We start from the raw sequence: 24,180 nt of genomic DNA, 5'->3' as shown, positions 1-24,180 counted from the left end.
GTTGTACTTATCGTAGTCACAATTTTTGTTTATAAGAATTTAAAGTTCAAATGTTTACAAAATATATCAAAATCACGAAAATTTGCAAAGAATTTTGAAGTTGAAAATTCATAAAATTTTTGTGATTTATACTTAAGGTTCAAAAATCCAATACAAGGTTATCCATAAGTTTTCCTTTAAGTAATTGTAAAAAAAAATTCCAGAGTCAATATAGAAAACATTTTGTGAGCGTATGAAATTTTATTTTTTACGAAATCGCGTAAAATAATGATATATTACAATTTAAATATAATTAATAATAATATAATATATCCAACTAATTATCATTGACTGACAAATCATCTCCGTTCAGAATCGTTTTTCGTATACAATGATACCCGTCATTGCATTCAAATTTAACACATCCACACGACCAGTGACTTACTCTTCATCTCTACTATACAGCAGAGCGATACCCACTTGCCCACTTTTTCCATATTGAATATGGTAAACAAACAAATTATGACTATTGTATTTAATTTTTAAATTAAAATTACAACTTATGTAAACAATTGTTAATATGTTTAAATAACTGTTATTGACTAAATCAGAAAAAATTATATTATTACTCACTACTCACTAGTCACTTCCTTCTAAAGGATTTTTTTTATGCCTTGGATATTTATTTATTTGCATTCTTATTACACTTCATAAAATATTTTTTTATTGAAGTATAATAAGAATCTACATACACTTAAATACTAAAATTAAGAATAACTATTTAGTCATTATACATAATAGTAATATATTACTGGTGGAGTAATATAAACAATATAGAATACCTGTTGCCACAGGTAAATCACTAATAAGCTTTAGATGATAAAAAAATAGGTTAGAATAATATGCAATACTATATACATCATGGCAGATATTTTGAATATCTCCGATTGATTCAAAATTCTGAAGTAAAGGAATCACAAGTCTTTCAGATTCAGAGCACAGATGAGCAAGATCTGAATTCTAAGGCATTTGCTTATATAAATATATTATGTATTTATAGAATTTAAATAACAATAGTACAAACAATACATCAAATATTCCAAAGTATTGTGAAATACTGAAATGTAGTATAAGATTTTAAGCAATTAAGATTTTTTGTAGTATTTTCCTGGTTTAACTGCTGTTTAAGTGCTATTTTTGATCATTTACATTTAAAATCAGATATCTTTTATATTTTTATAAATATAGTTTAATAAACGAAGTTGAGTAGAACAAAAACTGAATAGTTGACAGTTTTTTATTTTGATAATTATGAACATAATTAATTGTTAAAATCTAAATTGTAATGTACCTATCAAATAAGTATGTAATACGAAGAAAATATATGTAGTATTTTTAAGCATATTATACCATATACCTCAATATGGTACATTTAAATTATTTATAATTAATGTTTAACTACGAGGCTTGCTGATGATTATTGCAGTATGAATATATTATAATTGAACTATAAAAAATTAATACGTGTATTACACAACCAAAAAATAAATATTTGTTTCTTTTATAAAAAAAAAAAGATATATTTATAAATATTAAGTTTCAATAAACTAAAACAAAGAGTAAACGAGGTAAGCCTATTCATATTCATAATTTTTAAATATAATTATTAGTGTTAAAATTAAATCTCCTATTACTTTTGTTTAAAAAACAGTTGATTTGTAAATTAAGTTTTTATCATTAAAAAAAAAAATTTAGCACATATTAACATGTACATTATTAAGTATTAGTACACTGTAAGAGCTATAAACCGTGGTTAATGCTAGGCACAGATAATGTGTCCCCAGAAAAATGAGGCATAGTATAACACAAAAAAATAATAAAAACTCGAAAATAGTTGTTTTAAAAAAATTATACTCTAATCATTAATAATCAATGAAACATAGGACTTACAAAAAATTAATGTTAAAAAAATAGGTACTTATTCCAACATTATAAAGCCTGAACAACTATTTGCACATAAATGATAAAATATACGTAATAATAATTTTCTTAGTATAATTAATTAAATATTATTGTATTGTTATATTATTGTTTTATTTACAAAAATAGGCATTTAAAAAAGTTTGATGGTATCATGATTTTTTTTTTTTTGCTATTTCCTACATAGTATGTTTTTATTAGAAAAAATTTAATTAAATAACTGCTATGATATAATATATTAAATTACATGTGAAGTTATAGTAAAAAATAAAAAAATACGAATGTTTGCTTGTTAAAAGAAAAATACATATAATTAAAAATATATATAACTAAAGATATTTAAAGTTAGAAGAACAATTTTACGATGCTTGTAACAATAATAAGGTTTTAGTTCTTTGAGGTTAAAAACTTAATTAAAGCAATGTAGTAAATTATTAAGTAGGTAAAAACCGACAAACACAATCTATGTTCACGAGTGGTTTGTCGGTCATTAATAGTAGCATCACCGAAAAAAAATCACATAAAATCAGTAGTGTATATGTATCACAAAAATAGAAATTTTTCCACACATTTTCTACTCCATCATATTCTTTTTATTACAAAAACAAAGACTTAACAATTACACATAGAAGACGATAAAAAAACATTGTGTCTAACGGTGGCCGCCTCTAATTATATTCTGACTGAATTGTTCTTCAGTCGTCAACTGTTTTCTGAATGCAAGCACAGTTTCAGCTAGATCTTGAGTAGCAGCTAATTTGGTTTGAAGCAAATTGAGCAGCTGCAATGAGTACGCTGGAAAAACAATACAGTTTAGAATAAAACACTCCATTGATCCACAATATGCAATTATAAATCAAAAAATATTTCAAACGTGCATACATTATATAATTGAATATCAAAAAGCACACACACAAAATTGAGCAAGCCAATTTATGACCAAATATTTAATTAAAACATTGGCCCAAACAATCTTGGTCCTTTTTAATGTAATAAAAAAAAATGGAAGGAGTTTTAAAAAAATACTTTTGATAAAAATAATTTTTTAAACGTATTATATTAATTAAATAAATAAATAAATAAATACAAGGAGTAAACCTTATATTATAAACTACTGAAGTATAAATGCATAACTCTAAACAAATGCAATTAAATATGGTTCAACAATTATTTTGGTTCTATAAATAATGATAAAATAAATATTACAAACATTAATAAAGACTAGATAGACTTAAACACGTTGATGGGTTTTCAATGAGCAATTGGATAGACAACTCTAATTTTTACTTGAATTGCTTTATTTAATCACAGTAACAATTAATTAATACTACTGGTAAACAGTTGGACTGCATATTTCTTTTATACACGTAACTCAAAAATTTAACTAACATTAAATTAAAACTAAAAAAATATATACTCAAAAGGTTATTTAGAAATATATTCTTGTTAATATTGTAAAACAAAACAAAGGTATTATAAATACTCTATTGAATCTGAACAACGAAATATAAATACTTCAATTAATTAGGATTAGTTGGTTAATTATATATATATTTTCAATTTTTAGTAATCAGGCTTAAAATAAAAATGAGAATTATTTTGAAATAATCAACTAATATTGAATATTATAACATTGAATATGGTATACTAGACACTTCTAGAAAATAAACTATACCCATCTATAAAAAATAAAAAATTGAAAAATAAGAAACATTAGAAAATAGAGAAAAAAAATAATTAGAATTAATTTTCTATATTCTGAAATATATATATAAACATAGCTTAAAATTTGCCTATTTTAGTCAAATATATTATAGTGAAAATAATCATTGTGTCAAGCATAAATATGTTTTTTTTCCCGAATCAAAATAACTATGCAATAATAATGTTGTTTATGTCAGATACAATAAACAATACATTAAAAGAAAATAAGTTGCTATGATATATTTGAATAATATATATTAAACCAGAAACAACAAATTAATGCATAAAGATTAAAATGCAGCAATATCAAACATGAGAAGAAAATAAAATTCTACTAATGATTTTTTTGATTTTTATAACAATTAACTAGACTATATTATTTGGAAATTACCAATTTCCATCAACGGAAGTATATATAAAAAAAAGAAAGCATAAGCAATAGGTAAAGCTAAAAGTTGGAGAGCAACAAGTAAACAGGTTTTTTGATCTCGGTTACCATCTTGATCGTAGTCAACATTTTTAGTCATTGCCAACAACTGTTTGTCTTTTTGTAACCATTTCTGTCCAGATTCTAGTAATGACTTGTGTTTATCTAGCATTTCATCTTCTTGTTCTTGCAGTTGGGAAACAGCTTCATGGAAATTGTATAAGTCAGCAGACAATTCACCCTCCTGTTAGAAAAAATAAATTAAATACTTAAATAAAATTTAAAAAAAAAACTATAATAATTTAAAATACTTACATTAAGCGATCTTAATGCAGCTAAATCATCATCCACCATACTCACATCTTGTAAGTTACGAGATATGTTTGGAGAACGACTCGGTGGTGGAGAATACATAGGAGCATGAACCTCGCCAGCAGCAGGATCTGATGCGTCCAATTCTTTAACACGGTCAGCATAACGGAGCGTGTTCAGAGAGTGTTCACATGAGCTTAGTCCTGGACTTATCATTGCAATCTAAAAATATATTATACACATATTTATCAAAAACATTCATAATTAGTTTATATATTTATTATGACAATTAACTTACCATACAGGTCTTAGTATTTTCACCAACAAAGGAATCTTTAAGTACTTGAGTTAATTTACTTGCTCTAAAAGGTAAATGAGAACCTTTTTTCCCTAAAGCACGGATACACTCTTTCAGTGCAAGAAGAGATTTATTTATTTCTGCACCTTCCATTCCTAAATTAAATTAATATATCAAGATTAAATAATCTAAAACTAATTAAAAAAAATTATTACGTGTTTGTCGGTTGGCGGATGATGTATCGGCACCTCTTTCATTTCCTGCTAAATCTATTAACGAAAATTTTCCATGTATTTGATTTAAACCTGGTATACGCAATACAATTTGGAAAACGGCATGAGACCTTGATGAGTTACTATTGGCTGATGTCTGACCTGAAGTTCTAATATAAAAAAATGTATGATTTTACAATATTATACAATGATTAATCATTAAAAATATAAATACTTACCTAGCACTATTACCGTCATTAATTATTTTCAATACTTCATCTACCGTAGTAACTACTTTTTCAGTAAGACCAACTACTTGTACTTTTTGCATGCCATCTTCAAGTACTCTTAACTTGGCTTTATCACCCAGCAAGTCAAACACCTAAGAACAATTACGAAAAATATTTAAATAATAATCCACTTTAAATAGATGATTTATTATTTTTATTATTAATTTCAATTACCTTGCCACTGTATATTTCAAAAAAGCTAGCAGTAACAACCAGATTTAATGGTGAATAACTAGGCGAATTTAAAAAACGGAAAACATCTTTAGCAGCCATTGCATAAATGCCTTTTTTACAGTCTTGTGTTTTTCCATGGAAATCTCCACCCATAGTGTGTGTCTTACCACTACCAGTTTGTCCGTAAGCAAAGCATGTGGCCATGCCACCATCGAATATGGTTTTAACAAGAGGTCTTGCAGAATATCTAGTTTAAATAAACATTATTGTTTAATTACAAATATATTTTATAAATTGAAAATAATTATTAATCAAATGGACATTTTGATACTAACTTATAAACTGTCTCATTAGTGCAAGTCTCATCGAAGGCATAATCAAATCGGAAATGCTGGTTTTCTAAATATTTTGTAAGATCTACTTTGTTTTTAGGTTCATGAACAATAACCTGATTTTTGGATGGAATTGCAACAACATCAACTTCTTTTCGATTGAATTCTGAGTATAGTAACAATTATAAGTATAATAAAAGTTGTCGTTTTAGTTATTTTTATAAATACAAATTGTTAAGTACATTTGTTTTCTTATATCACTATACTAGTTACATGGAAAACAACCAAATTCATTAATTCAAATATTTTAAATTGTAATACCTTTTTTATTAAGTGGCCTTTTTCTGACACAAACAGTAATTTGATGATCTTCAACTACTTCAGAGTCTCTCAAAGGTTTAAAATCTAAATTAGATTGATAATCTCTAAAATATAAATCATTTTCATATTAATATTTGATGAAAATTGGATTTAATTGGTGATTTATAGCAAGCACACCTAATCATAGCAAGAAACTCCCAATTTGGATTACCAGGGTCCATGTTCATTAATGCTTCTTTTTCTTCTTTTAATTCAGCTTGGCGTTGTCGCCTCTCCTCTCGGTTTTTTTTCAATTTAGCAACTTCCTTAACTACATTACTCCGTCTATCTTTGGCAGCTGCAGCAGCAGCAGCAGCTGCGGCTGCTGCTACTGTAGTTGTATTTGAGCCACGGATTGCTCCTGCTGTATTATTGCTATACAAGTGTGTTAATTGTTGTGTTTGAGGTGGCGGATCTGCTGGTTTTAATACAGGAATTTGTTGATATTGGGTTGGAGGGTTTAAAGGTGTACAAGGAACAGTTGTTGATAAAACTTCTCCAGTGCCATTCACTGCTGGCGAATAATGATTGGTTTGTCTAGTAACTGGTTTTGTTCCTTTATATGAACCTAAAAAAAAATTAATATAAGATTAAAAATATTTTATATAAAATATGTAATATTGAATAATTTTAATAATCTATACTTAGATTGTTGATCAACAATTAAGTTTAAAAATAAAACATTAAATAACTCATGATCATATTATTATAATTTTTTTTTACAATTATTTATTGTTGAAATTTGAAATATTTTTTGTAAGGTATACTGAACTTATCTAATTAAAGTAAGTTTTAATTTTCTAAATTAATATAAAAATAAATACTTGCCTTTATTATTTGTAAATGCTTGTATTGAGGCTTTAGTGGAATACTGAAAATATAAACATAAATACTTCTATTAATAGTCTATAACCATTATAATTTATTGTTATTATATTACATTTATAATTACAATGTATTTGTGGCCAAGAATATCATAAGACACATTGGTATGGTTACTAATTACTGTTATTCTTTATCCTGGAACTTTATCTATCTATCTATCTATCTATCATCCTTACCCAACACAATTTTTAAACAAAAATCGATTTTAACTATTGAACACACAAAGGTGACAATGCCACTAACTAGTACCATTTATTATTAATAATAATTGTACATGAGCACTAGAATAGTTCCTTAACTACTTGAGCTAATTAACCAATATTATTAATTCATAATTATTTATTTTAACTTAAAAGCCTAATTATATTTATAACTAATAAAAAAGTCATAAAAGTTAAATTTACCCTTGCTAACTTGCTAGTTGTTGGTATATTAGTACCATTTTGAGCAACCATGGTAATACTAGGAATATTTGAACGTAATTGAGGATTCAATTCCAAAATCCCATCTAAATCAATCTATAAAAAAAACAAATAGCACAATATACATTGAAAACTAATGTGAATCTAAGCAGTTTGTCTAACCTCTTTGCCTTTTGTTTCTCCATTTTCAAGCCATTCCACCGAAATGCTTCTTGTATCTGGATTCATCCTAGACACAACCGCTTTATGGATGCGACCTAAAATTAAAAGAACAAACATTAGGTTTACACTAATTTAAATAATTATTAATAGATACTCAAGTAATTGAGTTGGTAAAAATAATTTCCAATTTCTTCTTGGAAAGAAGTAATCTCACATTTTTAGGTGCAAGTTATAATGTCAGTAATGAATATTATCCTTAATATTCTATGCAAAATAGATAAAAGTTACAAAAATATAGTTTTACAAAATTAAATAAACTGAAAATCTGATTATTTAATGAAATTTTTAAAGGAATGTACCTACATTTGTGTACAATTAATATGGCAATGAACTTGACCTTTTACAAATTGTTTCCATGTTCATTAATATTGTACAAGGTTGCCCATAGGAACATATTTACTAACAGGAAACAACATAAGCTAGGCCTAAACCCTTATTGGAATACATATAAATTTGAATAAAGGGAAGGGTCAACACTAAACATGACATTTATAAAACTTATAATGTATGGAAACTATGGTAACATTTTTTAGATCACTATAAACATGATAAAAAAATGACCACAACGCATGACATGGTTACAACCAATATAAGAATATAATGAAGCCAAATATTTCTAGAATAAACACATAAAAATATATATTGATAAAAATAAAATCAAAATTTTACTTATTTCTATTTTAAGCATTATTTGTTTAATCATCAATATTTGAACATTATAGTTTGTCATAAATAAAACATTTAAATTGTAATTCATATACCATAAAAAGAAACAATTAATCTTAATAATTCCAGATAACACACAATTTTAGATGGGGAAAGTGAAGTTATTTTGATTTATTAATTTTAATAATGCTCATCAATAATTAATTATTTTGATTCTTCAGATGATTTATTCTTAATTTTTACGATTTCAAATTTTACATCAATATTAAATTATTTAAATTATATGATTTCTATAAGAAACTTCTATTCATTCACATATATTTGTTAAACAGAAATTATTCAATATCTACATGTTTTTGAATACACATCCAGATTTAAATACTATAGTAAATTAGTAAGCTACTTAAAATAAACTATACTGTGTAGCCTAAGAAATAGGATACACTTTATCACTGATTACTTTGTAAATATTTGTATTATAAATCTAAAATCGGCAAATTTAGAGCTAGATATAATTTTAAAAAAAAAATGAATTAAATTTGATTTTGTTTTAGTTGTAAGTATTTTTTCGTTCTAAGCACCATATAATACGTTTTACATTCAAAGCCGTAACTGGAAATTAATTTCAGGAGGGGTTTTAAGCTAAAAAATTGTGTTCTAATTTTATTATAATATTGTATAAATATTGTATAGGTTATTTTACTACCACATAATATAACACTAAAAAAAAATCGAGGGAGAAGGTTGAACCCTAAGGTACGGCCTTGTTTACATTTATTAATAAATAAATAAATTATTTACTATTTATAAATGTATAAAATAATAAATGTATAATCGTATAATGTATGGTGCTTAGAACAAAAAAATACGTACAATTAAAAAAAAATCAAATTTAATTCATTTTTTTTTTAATTATACCCAGCTCTAATTTTTGTCGATTTTGGCTATAGAATACAAATTGATAGATTAAAATTGCTTAAAAAAAAAAATGATTAATTCAAAAATGATTGGGAGTTACCATTTAAAAAAATATAATTTTATTGCGCATGCGCAATATACATGAATTAGACAATTTGTTATAAGTCATAGGAATTTATGAAGTATTAGCTTAGTTTAATGTCCCGAATTAAAAAATATTTACAGGGTAATCAGTGATGATAAAGTGTACCCTGTTTCCGCGGGCACACAGTATATAGGTTAGGTAAAATAAATTATGGTTACTAGTTTATATAAATAAATAATGTAACACCGTCTTATGTCAATGCGAGTGATGCGAGTGATAGATTACGAATGATACTGTAACAAACAGTTGCTATATCCGATCTCATTTTTATTTTATTTTTTTAAATTGGAAATTGTTTGATTTTTATGTATGGTGGTTTTTCCTTACTCATACCTCACACGCCTGACATGGGACACAACCATAGTTGAGTAATTTGAACGAGTTTTACAAGTGTCCATTAGGAATTTAATGATCTTAAAAGGCTCAAACATCGAATAGTAGTGAACTAGTGAATTCAATTTTAATGACCTATTCGTCCCATTCAATTCATCAAATTATTGCTGTGCTACCCAGCATTAGTATAATTTATTTATCAAATAGTAAAATTTACATAATATACATTGTATATTGAAAAAATGTTTTAATTTTCATCAAGAAAATGTAATTAGATAAATAATCAACGTGTTTATTTATTTTAGAAATAGCTTAGATTTCAATAATTCTATCAACTTTTAATGTTAGGTATACATAACAACAACTAACAAGTCAAAGAAAATAATTTAGTGCTGGATTAATGAATTATTATCGAATTCTTCACGATTAATGAACCATCTTCGTGCAATGACCTTTCAAGACATACCAAGATGGATTGCGCTATAATACCCATTTATTCTATAAGACTATATAAAATGGTATAATCCTTTATAATATAATTACTTTATGCAGTTTTTAAATTTAATGATTGGGATTTCTGATGATAAATTTATAAAAATTAGTATTATTTTGTTTTTGTATAATATAAAGAAATCGGATGTAACTATGTAAGTATTATAGTACAAATGTAAAAATACACGATTACAGTTTTTACAGTTTCACAATGTTTATAAAGACATGATAATATTTTATTACAATTTGCAATGGATAGGAAGTATAGAATCGTAAGACACAAATAGGATTTATAGCATACTATTAAAGTTAGTAGTTACTATTATACAACAATAAATTAGGCAGCCAAAAAGTCAAAAATAATTACCTTAAGTCTTATATGTATACAAATACTAAAGATAGTTTAGTAACAAATCATGAATTGTATAATATGTTAATAAAATAAATATGTATTAGATAGTTACACAAGTCATGAAATAAGGGTAGAATATGGATCTATATCTACATATATATTTCCATTCTAGTCATTCTCCGCATTACACAATAACACAAATAATGTTTATTATTGTCGATTGAAATGTATACATTATTATATAATATAGCCTTCATTTAGAGAATTAATTGTATGTAACTTTATAACCTAATGAAATGAATAAATTCGATTATATTTGTTTATTGTTCCATCTCTAGAACTCGATCTTAAAAACGACAAGAAATATTATATATACATATATACACCTATGCATTTCAAGTTGAACATTATTTAAATTGGTACTTTTAAACGGCTATTAATTATTATAACTTAGTAATAAACTAATAATAGTACATGTACCTGCAGGTAAACAAACATTGACTTTGAATAAGAAATAACGTTTTAAACTATATGTAATTACTTAACATAGCATTTTTTAAGTTTAAAAAAGTAAGTTAATTGGGTACCGCTCTGTTGTATATTAGGTGTTGAGTGGATTTGTTAAATTAGAGTTCAATGATATATCATTGTGTACAAAAAATGATTTTGAGCGGAAACAGTCAGTCTACATCACTGTATATGTATATTTAAAATGTTTCATGAAATATTTTTTTGATAAAGCTATTGTAGTCAATTATTATATTATTAGTATTTAATTATTATAATAATATATATTTATATTTTATACCATATTATATCAACTATTTAACTCAAAATTGAATAACATAATATACTTCAGTAAATAGTAAATACCGTAAAACGGTAAAAATAGATTTATAGTATAAATCAAAAATTTCATTGCCTAATGCGTATGGTACAATTATTGATTATAATAAAATATATTAATATACGTAAGTTGTATAGGTTCTCACGAATAATGTATTTAAATAATAACAAGATAATTTACATCATTATTTATCTTAAAAAAAGAAATTTCATCAAAAATCTTAATTCAAATGCATATACAACAATGAACAAATGTTTCGCTTATATATTTTAATATTTTTAATACAAATATAAAAAGAACTCATGCAGGATCTTGTATTACGTTTTTAAGTTTTGACCAAGTGAATAATTTATAATTAAATTCTATAAAAAAAAATATATAATAAAAATAGAAAATTTTATTTTATAGGTAATGAAAATGATTGATAAACATTTGGTGAAAATTTCAAGTATCTCGGCAATTCATTTTGAATTACACTAAAAAAACAAAATTGATTCTGTCGATGATTAGATTTTCGTAAAATTTCTCGTCTTTCTTTTTACCGATCATGGCAAAAAAAGTACTTATACTGGAAATGTTTTACTTTTGATCTCCAAAATACCAACTAAATAGATTCAATTTTTTACCAGAAACCAACCACATTTTTGAAAATCCAAACTCAGAATCTAAAACGAAGACTAAAACATAAAAATATAACGTCCAAATTTCATATAAACACTACAAATAATAAAATATATAGTTTTTTAAAAATCAAAACTTACACTGATTGCACACGTTGTATATTAATATTATATTATGTAAGTAAGACAATTACTAACCCGTATCGTCCACGAGATTTTCAACACGCATTTCCCTGTTGAACTCTTCGTCAAAATTACATTGAATATTTTTATCAGATATCGAACCAATATTTTTTTTACACTTGCATCTACAATCATTACGTTGTTTGTCATGATGAAAACATGATAAGCTCTTCTTTATCCACGATGACATAATTTGTTTAACAGGTAATAACCAAAATAATGTGATAAAAAGAGACTGAAGATGAAAAAATAACTGTAACTATAAGCAAACCTTTTTCGCTATCGGTCCACGAGAATATAACTGGTCGGATTTATAATGAATAACGCACTGTCGACGTCAATTTTACCGACAAATTTATTTTAATTAACGTGCGAAACTTTCAATTGGTTTTCTCATTCAACGCTCATTGGGTACAATACTGGCGGTGTTGTCCGTAAAGTACAGTTTGCAAATCGTACCAGGCACAGAGCAGCCCCCACCCCTAACACAGTATATATTATAGTCGGGATGAATATATAGTATCTAAACGTCTGGAGGCCATGGTAACTAGTTAAAAATAAACTCCAAATCGATCAGTATTTGAAACAATTTATCCAAAACTGTAGACACGATAAATTAAAACAGGTAGTGGCTGTTATGTAACAATTTTTTTATAACTGACAAAGTTAACGGCAATTTTGTGAAGTTCCACCGAACGGTCCGGGAGTATTTTTTTATAGATATTTAGATAATTAGACATAAATTAAATAATTACGTATTTTGTAAATTATTGTTTTTGTTACAGCTTATTTTTTTTTTTTATTAAAAAACAATTTTTAGAAATAAAATAAAAAGCAATACTGAGATGAAGATTAAATATATGACCTACAACCATATTTGGAAAGAATTCAGAATCCGCCAAGGATTTCATGATTTATTCAATGTTGGTTGTATGGACATTTATAGTTCTGTGTTATTGATAAATTGGTACCCAACTATCGGCAGGTATGAATTAAAAATCATAACAAAACAAGTATAATAAATAAGTCACCGTAAGCCGTACTTATATGAAAGTAAACAGCATGCAAATAAATATGTTTAATGCTATTTATAGATTTTTTAACTACAAAATAATTTACTAATTTTTGCGATTTTTATGAATTATGTTGAAAATCTAATTTAAAACGCTTATAAAAAAATATTGTGACTATAGATTTTAATTGAGAAATAAATAACTTACGAGGAGTTCTATATTAAATGTATAAACATTTATATCCAGCAAATAATTTTTAATCGACATTCGTAAAAAAAAAACTAAAAATGTCTTACTTATGCCTATGAATAGCTCAAAATTACTCGAAACATATTGAAAATTGTATTATAAAAATTTGGTGATTTCCAAGGTATGTTTACGGTTTTTCGTTTTCAAGTTACATATAAAAACAAAATCGATTTTCTAGAAAACTTGAATTGTGTAAAAATTCGTTTTTATTTATTTTTCCTAATTATAAAAATAAGTAATTTAAATTTTTAAGTTTGACCTCTTAGAACAGGGGTCGTCAACAAGTCGATCTTTCTAAGAATATATATATATGATCTTTATAAAAATTAATTTTACCATTATCGGTGGATCGCGTAATAAAAAATAGGATAGTGTGGAATATTCTTAAATAATTATTCTTTGAAGCTTAGATCAGTTTTTTTATTGCTCATCAAATAAATCTCTTCCTAAAGAAAGACCTAAATTCTCCTGAATGTAACGATCAACAGTGACTTCGAAATGTATTTTTTCGACATTTCAAATGTAACTCACTCATTTGAAAAGGTTGGCGATCCCTGTCTTAGAAAGTTAGAAGTACAAACTAGATCCAATTTGATATCCAAAACCACCGCCATCTTTGAAAATCTAAGCATTTTATCTATAACTCATTGTATACTCAATTGAATACTCACATACCAAAAAATAACACATAATAAAATCAATAAATGAATAGCTTTGATCAAAATTTACAATCATTGTTTAAAACGCTATACTTAAAACTTTCATTAAGCCAAAATTAAAAGCTGAATAATATATTTTTTATATTTTACATTAACGTTTAAACGTTTACGATTGCACTGTATAGAGCAAGATGATAGTGCGGTAAAATAAAATCATTAAACCGCTATAAGGGTGGAACTGCATTAGAATTACTTCTCTCATGTGTTACATAACCTACATTCAAGTGTTGAAACTAAGAACAAATAATTCTAAGTAATACGTGGAAAAAATACAGAACATTAGGGTTTATGATTTACGAAATAAAATTTTCATTATTATAATTTATTAAGAAAATTATATAGATTATAGATCATGTAAAAACAAATTATAAAAAAATAGACATAGGTAAGTACTAAGGCTACTAATTACTAAGTACAAAGACATTTTAAGTTTCTTTAAGTAGTTAAATAATAAATTTAAATATATATAAATAAATAATTATTGTAAACCTAGTCCCCGATCCCATATAGTAATTATTTTTAATTGTCCTACTAAATTGTAAATAAGCAAAATAATAAATTAGTGACAGACAATTTTAACTCGTTATACTGTAATTGACATAATGAGATGTCATTTGGTATTTATGTAGCCAATACTAATCAACAATTTTGTAAAACAAAGGTTTACAAATACGTTTTGCATAGTAAAATAAAATTGATAATAATTAATAATATTAACTCAAAACTTTTCAATTAATAGTAATTTATTAATTTATTATATTAAATAAAACATAACAAAAGCACAAAAATTTACAATATTATTCTATATTATTAAATTCGATGGTAAACATTTTAATTCAATTATAGTTATATGTATATAAGTGTAAGTCCTAATGAACCATGTATCAATATAGGTAAATTAATGGAAAATCCAATTCAGGATAAATTCAAGTTTCAAATCCTATACGACTAACTAAGAAAAGGCGAACATCAGAGCAAGATAGTAAACTAATACATTATCCGTAATAAGTATTAATTAATAAAATGACTAGTAAGTATACATATTATAATACCGGCCCCAGTATATACGCACATAATTAAAAAATGTATTTCATTTCTCACCTATTATGCAGCAACTGTAATAGATTATAATATAATATACCTAATGGCTGATAGTGTTATTGCTTTATTTTAGTGTCCACAGCCATTATAGTACTAGAAATTTATTATTGATTGTCTTCAAAACGGAAAATCTCTTGATACAGGGGTATAGAGGTATGCCAAAAGACAATCGTTTATAGGATTGGGAAGCTATGATTTTCTGCACTTATACAACGCAAGCAGAAAATAGAAATTTAGAAGTTTATTTTATTTTATATCCAAGTTTCCAAGTATCTATCTCTTTTAAATCATGAAAAAATTAATAAAAAAGTAAGTTGCAAATTATTTGTCATATTTAAATTTTTAGAGAAATTAAAAACAATATTTAAAAAATATGGGAAAGTCGATCTACATAAGAATAGACTAAGAAAAAATAAAATCTCGTTTTTGTGTTCTTGTACTTAACCAAATCGTATCTTGATTGGTACGTTAGAATGAAAACACATTAAAATTCGTATTGTTGCGTGTTAGACAGAACTTTCATGAATTAAAAAAACTAATAGTTAAAATACAAATGCATACAAAAAATCACGTTCGTTTTAATGGATAAATATCCAAAGAAATTAACCCAGGGATTAACCATAACAATGTAAACATTGAAATTAATTACGTAATATAATGCATACAAAAAATAATTTACCTTCATTTTTTAACATTTAGCCATTTATAAAATAATACGACCATACAATATTATAAAAAAAATTAAAAAAAAACAATATTGATTTTCGAAACCATAAATTATTTTTATACCTTATAAATTGTTTACATTTATAAGGATACTCTCAAGACATACATAACGAGGTATTTAGTATTTTAAGTTATACCTAAAACTAATAATATACAAATGAATGGTATTATAATGTTATCACAGCCATTACACAGGTAGAATTTTTAAATAATTTAGATGAACCCAATTATATGGATCATAATCGAATTTTTAATTTAAAAAAACCATACGTTATCTTAAAATATTATTTTAATTATTAATAATTTTTATAATATATAAATAATAATATCAAAAATATAGAATGACCCTTTTATCTTCTCGATGAATTACAATACACAACTGGATAATGGGTACATAATATATTGTAAGTCTGAGTCAACTCATATTTTATAATGATTATAAATTGTTAACAAATCTAAAAAATGATGAAATTTAAATAGGATAATATATTTTAAAGATTATTGATTAACATTTTTTTTATATAAAATTTATTGTATCAGTAAAATACCTAGTAATATACAATTATTAATGCCTAAAAATGTTATAACTTAATATATTCAATATTATATGTAACGATTTACTTTATTATCTATATATTTATACAATTATTAAAATTAATATAATATATTCCCAGTCAATTGTTTTGGTGTCACTATAAATTAGTTTAAGAGGATTCATTATCGACCGCTTTTGTCTTTGTTTAACACGCGCGGAACATTGAAATTTAGACGTGTTTTTTGCTAAACGTACCGATCTACTCGATCTAGAAAAGCCATAATAAATCTCAAAACAGATTTGAATTTGTCATTAAGTCCCTTTGAAATCAACTCACCCACATTTTTTTAAATTTTCTTTATTATAACTTCTTTAAACATTTAAACATGACAATTATTTAATTTCTACTTCTTTAGTATACCTTTTTTTGAATTTAAAGCGATAACATCAAAAATGTGGTAAATAAATATTATTTAGGTATTAATAGATTTTCATAATGATAAGAATTTTTATCGCATTATTGTGTTAAGACAAACCAACCGTTATGATTTTTTTTTTTTTGAAAATTTAATATAAAATAAAAAGCTGAATCTAATGTATTAGACACAGTGGCCCTTACATTAGAGTCTGCATTTTCTGGACGTCCTTATATGGTCTTGTGACTGCCTTGCCGCCTACAGAAGATACTACTGAAGGTCAAACAACTGTTGTCTTGTCACCCACCCAAACACTACAAATACGTTTACCTATTATTTCAACAAATTATATTTTTCGTAACAATAAATGAAAGGGTAGTAATATCTAATATTTCGTGCTCGAAATAAAATTATTATTAACATAATAAATACATACCTACTAGTAAATCAATGAAGTTTAAAATTATGAAATACGCCTACCACTACAAAAAATAATTAATAACTAAAAGCTTTACAATTTTTATGTTAAAAAAGGAATAAATAAAATTTGTAATAAAAATAAGATATGAGCGTTAAGCATATTTTAACTATTTAATTAAAACAGATTTAAAAGTAAATTAACTGTTTTTTTTTTTATATATAAATAATTTAAACTTGAATTAGAATGCTGTAAAAAAACAATTGATAATTTACAAAGTACAACGACTAACCATTTTTACTTATCCAAATTTTAACTAAAACCCAACTAGAACTTAATTTTTAAATAATTTAATTGTAATTAAATTACACGAGCACCTTACTAAAAATAAGATTATTAATAAATCGTTTCAAACAGCTTAATTAGTAGGTATCTACCAATTTTGATTTCATAGAAAAAATAATTTACAAGTACAAGTATAGTATTATATAATAAATTATTTAAATTTTAAAACACAAGTTCAATTTTAACAGAAATTCTATGTAATATACCCATCTAATATATAACAAATTAAATACACATATATGCTACCTAATATATAGAATTACATCATATTAAAGATAGACATTTTAACTATTTTAACATTAACTAACATACAAATTTAAAGTAAATAATAATAACAATAATTAAAACAAATTTTTCAAAATTAAATAAAATAGTTTAGTTTCAATCAGTTTCTTAAATTATATAATTTATAAATAGAGTAAATTAAATTAAAGTTACTTTGAGGAATATACAATTTTTAAATAACTATTTGGTTACTTTAATGTCAGCTAATTTACTTTTTTTATTATTAAAGTTATATAGTGTATTAATACATTTAAAAAAAATATAGTTAAGATAGGTATTGATAAGAAAACCTAAAAATACGATTAACATTTTAAAATTATTGTTGTTTTTTTAATTATTGAATTTAAGGACTTATCACAAATATGTAATATAATGTTCTAAGTTACATTAATTTGTGACTAAATCATTCGCATCAATTTTATTGATAGTGTAACTACTAAGTAAATGAGATATAACAATAAATGTTACCTAACTCATTAATTAGGTATAATACCCACAAATAAATGTATATAAATTTAAGTTTCTGATTATATACTCAATGTATAAAGTATCTAATAAAATTGCCAATAGCTAATATATAACAAATTTATAACTGCTAAATTATATTATATTAAAAAAAAGATTTTTAACTATCAGATACCTAAAATATTTAATGTGTATGTATAAAAATTTTAGCTCCTTAGTGGGTGGTGTATACCTACTATTGTTTTAAAAAATGTATTGTTGTTAGGTCATAAGCAGGGCTCGGGACTTTATGCATTTGCATATTTGTTTGGGAAGTAAATAGAATAAATCTGATCTGGTACAAATTTGTGTTGTGGTGTTTGGAGTTAAAGTTTAAAAGTTTATTGGCATATGTTTGCATATTTAAGAATTTTTTTCTACAAATGCATATTTTTAAGATTTATTGATTTTTATTGCATATTTTAAAATAATTTTTGATTATTTACTCTTAAATCATATTTTAAGTAAATTAATCAATTTTATCTACATGCTTTTGTCGGCAATAATACCAATAAGGAGATAATCAATAGCGTTACGGGGAACCCATTTTATTTTTAGCTCCGAAGACAATATTATTTTTACTTATCTAACGCAGATAAGTACATAATTATAAAATGATTATTTTTTAATACATAAAAATTGTAATTGCTAGATATAGAAGATGCTGAGTGTTGAAAAATCCAAAGACCATTCAACAGTTTGACATTTTTTTTTTAATAATATAGTATGTATAAAATATAAATTTTAGTAATATGTACAAGATATGTTTTTTTTTTAATTAAATTTGAATAAGTATGTATTTTTAATTAAAAATAAATGCATATTAAAGAGCATATTTTGATATTTTTTGGTGCATATGTATGTGCATATTGTTAAGATTTTAAGCACATAAAATCCCGAGCCCTGGTCATAAGTGTCATGAATAGAAAGATTTATCAAATAAAATCATTTTCTTAAACTATATGAACATTTGATCAAATAAGAACATCTTAATTGATTGGTAAAATATTTTTATGTGCTTACTTACAATAAATTTAAAAAATGGTTACAGCCAAAAAAATAAAACTATGAATACCACTATACCTTCATATAATTAAATGTAATAGAAATGATTATCTAATTGATAAAAAAAGGTTTACAAAAAATGGCCTAGTATTACTTAGGTATAATACAATTATTTAGAATTTAAATTGGTATTTTTAAGCTATAAAAAAATTGTTAATTTTCAGTATGTTTAAGACATTCACAGCCACATTTTTCAAGTATAGTTAACATGGAGTTTTCATTTGTAGGTATACGTACGTTATTATTTAACTGAAGTATCCTAATAAATATCTGATAAAATGGTTTTCTTTAAATACGTCTATGTATCGATTGGTATACATAGTTTTAAAATCTGACAAATAGATAGGAATATTAGTATTATTTACTGTAGGCATATTTGTTTTAAAATTGTGATTTTTTAAACAGCTTTTCCAAATTATGCCGTGGTTGTGAAGTGTAAATAAATGAGGTACCTAAAAAATATTGAGTTTATTTTACTAAAAAAACTTTTTTTTTTTTATAAGTACTAAAATACTGTACTTAGGTACTTAAAATATAGCTGTCAAGTACCTACATATTATGTTATAAAAAATAAATTATGAATGTAGGTGTATGTTGGGTAGGTACATATTGGGAGTAGGTACCTACATTATTTTAAATTGTATCTGAATGATATAAATACTGAATACAAACCTACATCAAGGTCCAATAATATGCACCTAATAGTGGTTATGTACTAATATAGTTAATATTTTTATTTATATAGATTTACTTAGATTAGTACCAATAATAAGTAGGTGCTGTAGGTGACATTGCATATGCATTACCTATTGAAGTTTAAGTCAGTAGGTACAGATAGATATATATGAAATATAATATAGAATAAAAAAATAGCTTGTATTACAATATAGGTACATAAACCTAATATAGGCACATTCTATCTATGTTTAACACTGAGATCCAATTATATCTATTTGTAGGTCTCCATAAGGCATTAGCATTTTTAGCAAACATTTAAGTTTGGCTACATGCCAACATAAAATGTCATCCAATGAGTAACCTGCATTCTAAATATTTTAAGTTATAAAATGTCTACCAATAAGTGCATTAACATACCTACCTAATTTTGATAACACGGTTAAGTATTATATGTATAACTATAGGATATTAGACACTTAAACATTTAAAAACAAAACTAGTAGATAGAAAAATGTCAAGAGCTTATTATTGATATTAAATACCTACTTATTAAAATATTTAAGACTAAAATAAAATCTACTGAAATGTACCTACATGAGAAACTAACATCGATTAGGTATTAATTATTAATTATAAAAGTAAACTTTAAGAGGTAGACATTACTTATTTATCTCGTTATTTATTTAAAAAAAGTAAAAAGAATGGTAGGTTTGTAGAAATGTAGGTACTAGATTTATTAATGTATGTTAAATTGATCATATCAAATATGATTGATTGATAATTAACAGGTACTTAATCACCTAAATAGCTACATTCAATAAAAAGGAAATAATTAACTACCTACACAAAATGCAATAGATATTTACATAAGTATCCTACATTTTATAATATATTAATATCTAAAATAAGAAAATCAAATGTAATAGACAAGTACATACAAAAATATTATATACATATTCACTATAGATGTACAATTTTAATTAAATTATCTACCTATAATATTATATTGATGTGGAGCACAAGGAATAATGGAAAAATATGTTTAGTAACCCATTTAGTAATAAAAAATTATCTAACGCATCCCCGTTCCAATCAACAACATAGAAAGTAATGATCCAAGTAATCGCAGCAAGACAGTACTAAGGTCTAAGATAGGACATTGGGAAAACAATACTATTAGAAGTCTCAGACAATCGTTAGATTCTTAAAGGTGTTCTTCTCATATTAAGCGGTATTGATAAAAAAGCTAACGGATGTATTGCCAAACTAAAAATTCACAGGTAGGTACCCAAGACTGTTTCACAAGCAATGACAACTAAATGTACAGTCAGTATTACAATTGCATTGGCAAACCAAGACTAGTCTGTATTTAACCACAATGAAGAAATCAGATCGTCCTGGACTCGACTGGAGTAAGACAGACCTAACCACCTATATCATCTCATGTGACAATATTTTTAACAAAAAGTAATCATCTATCGCTCACCGTCGGTACGTTTGATCTTGATGTCCATGGCCAGTTTCAAGTTTACGCCCTCGAATAACGCGTCTTCCACTTGCATGTTGACGTCTTACGGTCGTTATTTCCAAACGACGACCAAAAGGCGGGCACGACGATCGAGTCAGGGACCGTGTGTGCGTATAAGTGTGTGTGTGTGGGGGGGGGGCAAAAGATAACGATACAAAGGTGCGATACGCCGATACGCGTAACGACCAACGACTATTATAACAATATTGTGCGATAATAACGATAAATGATAATATTACTAACGGCGGACGGATGAACGATATAATATAATAATATGTTATTCAATTTTTTAACGTATTTTGCACGAAACGCGATAAACGATAAAACAATAACAAAATAAGATCGAGACAATCATCGGGGGGGAAAACGTCACGCGAACGGCCGCACCAGCCGTGTTGTGCGCAAAACCGTTACACCGGCGGACGACGAGTGACGACGACTGATAACCATTAACGACGGCCACCGACATATGCGCACGGCGACTACCGGCGGAGGACGACGACTTGTACGGTGGTGGTGGCGGCGGTGCAGTAGGACGGTCGAAGAGGTGGCGGAGGAGGAGGTGACGGTTACGGACGACAAAGGCCAACGACCAACGATGGATCCATAAACATGCGATCGCGGGGGCCCCCTAATCGAACACGGCGTGGTTATAAAAAAAAAATACCCCAAATGTAGTAGTAGATCTGAGGTCGCAGTCAACGAGCGTCTGAGTCTCGCCCATAAGATATGTCAATATAGATATTAAGCTGCCGGTGGTTCGTTCCCACCGGATTGCGAATGGTTTTTAAATCGTTTTGCCGCCGGATTCGAATGCAATGTGTCCGTTTCTCGGTCGGCAAACGGAATTGTTCGATAGGAAAGAAAATTACTAATAACCAATAATATGTAAACAATAATCCAGTAATGACGAATAACGTGGTGACTAGTGAGTCACGAACTCACGAAGATCACTCGAGACCGAAGGAGGTGGGTCAACGAAATTCAAAACTGCCGTCCACACACCACGGTGCAAGTGCAAGAGGCAAGGTCGTGTTTACGGCGGTACCAACCATCCGGCGCCGACAAACTTGTAGCACTATGATTATCGTTAAAAATATGTAAAATATACAATAGCAATTGTAATGAAAACGTTCGACTGTCGACTGATATCTTACATTATAGGCTACGATATAATAACGTAAAATGTCAAAAGTACTTCTTGTTTACGTATTATTTTATAGCGTTGGGAAAATATTATTTCAATAATAGGACTGTGAAAGTAATAACGGATTTGAGACTTGAGGCTTGAGTGAATAATGAATAATGATAAAATAATTTTGAAACCGTCAACGGACTTTTAAACAAAAAACGGTGTACGATCACGTTTTGCGCAACAAGGTTGATAACGGACTATGGCACGCGGTCACACTGTAGAATTTTTTTTAAACTTTAAACTACCCGCGGTCTCTAATTCATTTGTAAAATAGATAGATCGTAAATTCGTTAGCAAGCTGCAAATTCCCAACACAAAGTCGTTTTACTACAGAATATTAATTTTAATCGATTTAATTCAGTTTCCAGACATCCAATGCAAATTCTAAGTATACATTTCTAGCTTCAAATACTTATAAAATATTTTTGTGGAATTACACTCAATATTGTTTTGATTTGTAACAAAATAAAAAGATTGGACCTTAATAAAGCATAAAAATTCCCGCTTTTTCTTAATTGTTTAGTATTTCTTGATAATTAAGAAAACTACTGAAACAAGAATTTTTAACTTTTGACTCATCCCTCCAAAGTACCAACTAGATCTAATTTATTACCAGAAATCACCCAAACCACAATCAAAGTTAAAAATCGAAGCAGTTTTACTGCCCTGCAAAGTGATGTTAGACACAAAAAAAACCAGTATCATTGTAAAATAAACACATTCATTGATCCACTCAAAATCTAAAAATAAAAATTATTAGTCATGATTAGGGTTTGGATGTTATAGGAGTTGCATATTATTGTTCTGTATACTTTCGATTTATAGCAGATCAAACTAGAAATCCGAGCTAAAAATAAAAATTATTAGTCATGATTAGGGTTTGGATGTTATAGGAGTTGCATATTATTGTTCTGTATACTTTCGATTTATAGCAGATCAAACTAGAAATCCGAGCTATACTATGTCGAGTTTAAAAATTCATATTTTGCATATTTCTTGATTTTCATACACATATCATGCATATTTAATATTTTCTTAAAAACTTACCTAACAAATAATGAAAGTATATATTTTTTAACCATTTTTTTAGTTCAATGAAAATTCAAATGCCAACAGGTTAGTGGTTACGCGCCGATGATGTGACACAATTTTCAATAGTACAATTATTTTTTAATATAGTTTTTCAAAATTTCGTATTAATAAGTATTATAACAATGGTCAATGTAAGTAATAACAACGTGTAGATAATA

The 24,180-nt window shown here is 26.2% G+C and overlaps 1 protein-coding gene across 2 annotated transcripts; it reads right to left on the bottom strand.

Moving 5' to 3' along the window:
• Window positions 1–2,243: 2,243 nt before the first annotated feature.
• On the bottom strand, window positions 2,244–22,593 carry LOC132919485 (kinesin-like protein KIF2A). Of its 2 annotated transcripts, none has more exons than XM_060981138.1 (14): window positions 21,694–22,593; window positions 7,538–7,632; window positions 7,358–7,471; window positions 6,897–6,939; window positions 6,207–6,636; window positions 6,030–6,133; window positions 5,712–5,874; window positions 5,377–5,623; window positions 5,152–5,294; window positions 4,916–5,082; window positions 4,701–4,855; window positions 4,406–4,624; window positions 4,160–4,334; window positions 2,244–2,754 (listed from the first exon to the last, which is right to left on the bottom strand). In XM_060981138.1, exons 1-14 carry the CDS (start codon window positions 21,767–21,769, stop codon window positions 2,612–2,614), a joined length of 2,274 nt encoding a protein of 757 aa, XP_060837121.1. In that variant the 5' UTR covers window positions 21,770–22,593; the 3' UTR covers window positions 2,244–2,611. The 2 variants fall into 2 exon arrangements, with proteins under 2 accessions (XP_060837121.1, XP_060837120.1); XM_060981137.1 differs by lacking the exon at window positions 21,694–22,593 and adding an exon at window positions 12,169–12,358.
• Between the last annotated feature and the right edge of the window lie 1,587 nt (window positions 22,594–24,180).

This window comes from Rhopalosiphum padi, chromosome 2 (assembly GCF_020882245.1).
Source record: "Rhopalosiphum padi isolate XX-2018 chromosome 2, ASM2088224v1, whole genome shotgun sequence".
NCBI lineage: Eukaryota > Metazoa > Arthropoda > Insecta > Hemiptera > Aphididae > Rhopalosiphum > Rhopalosiphum padi.
This window is presented reverse-complemented; position numbering and strand designations above follow the sequence as displayed.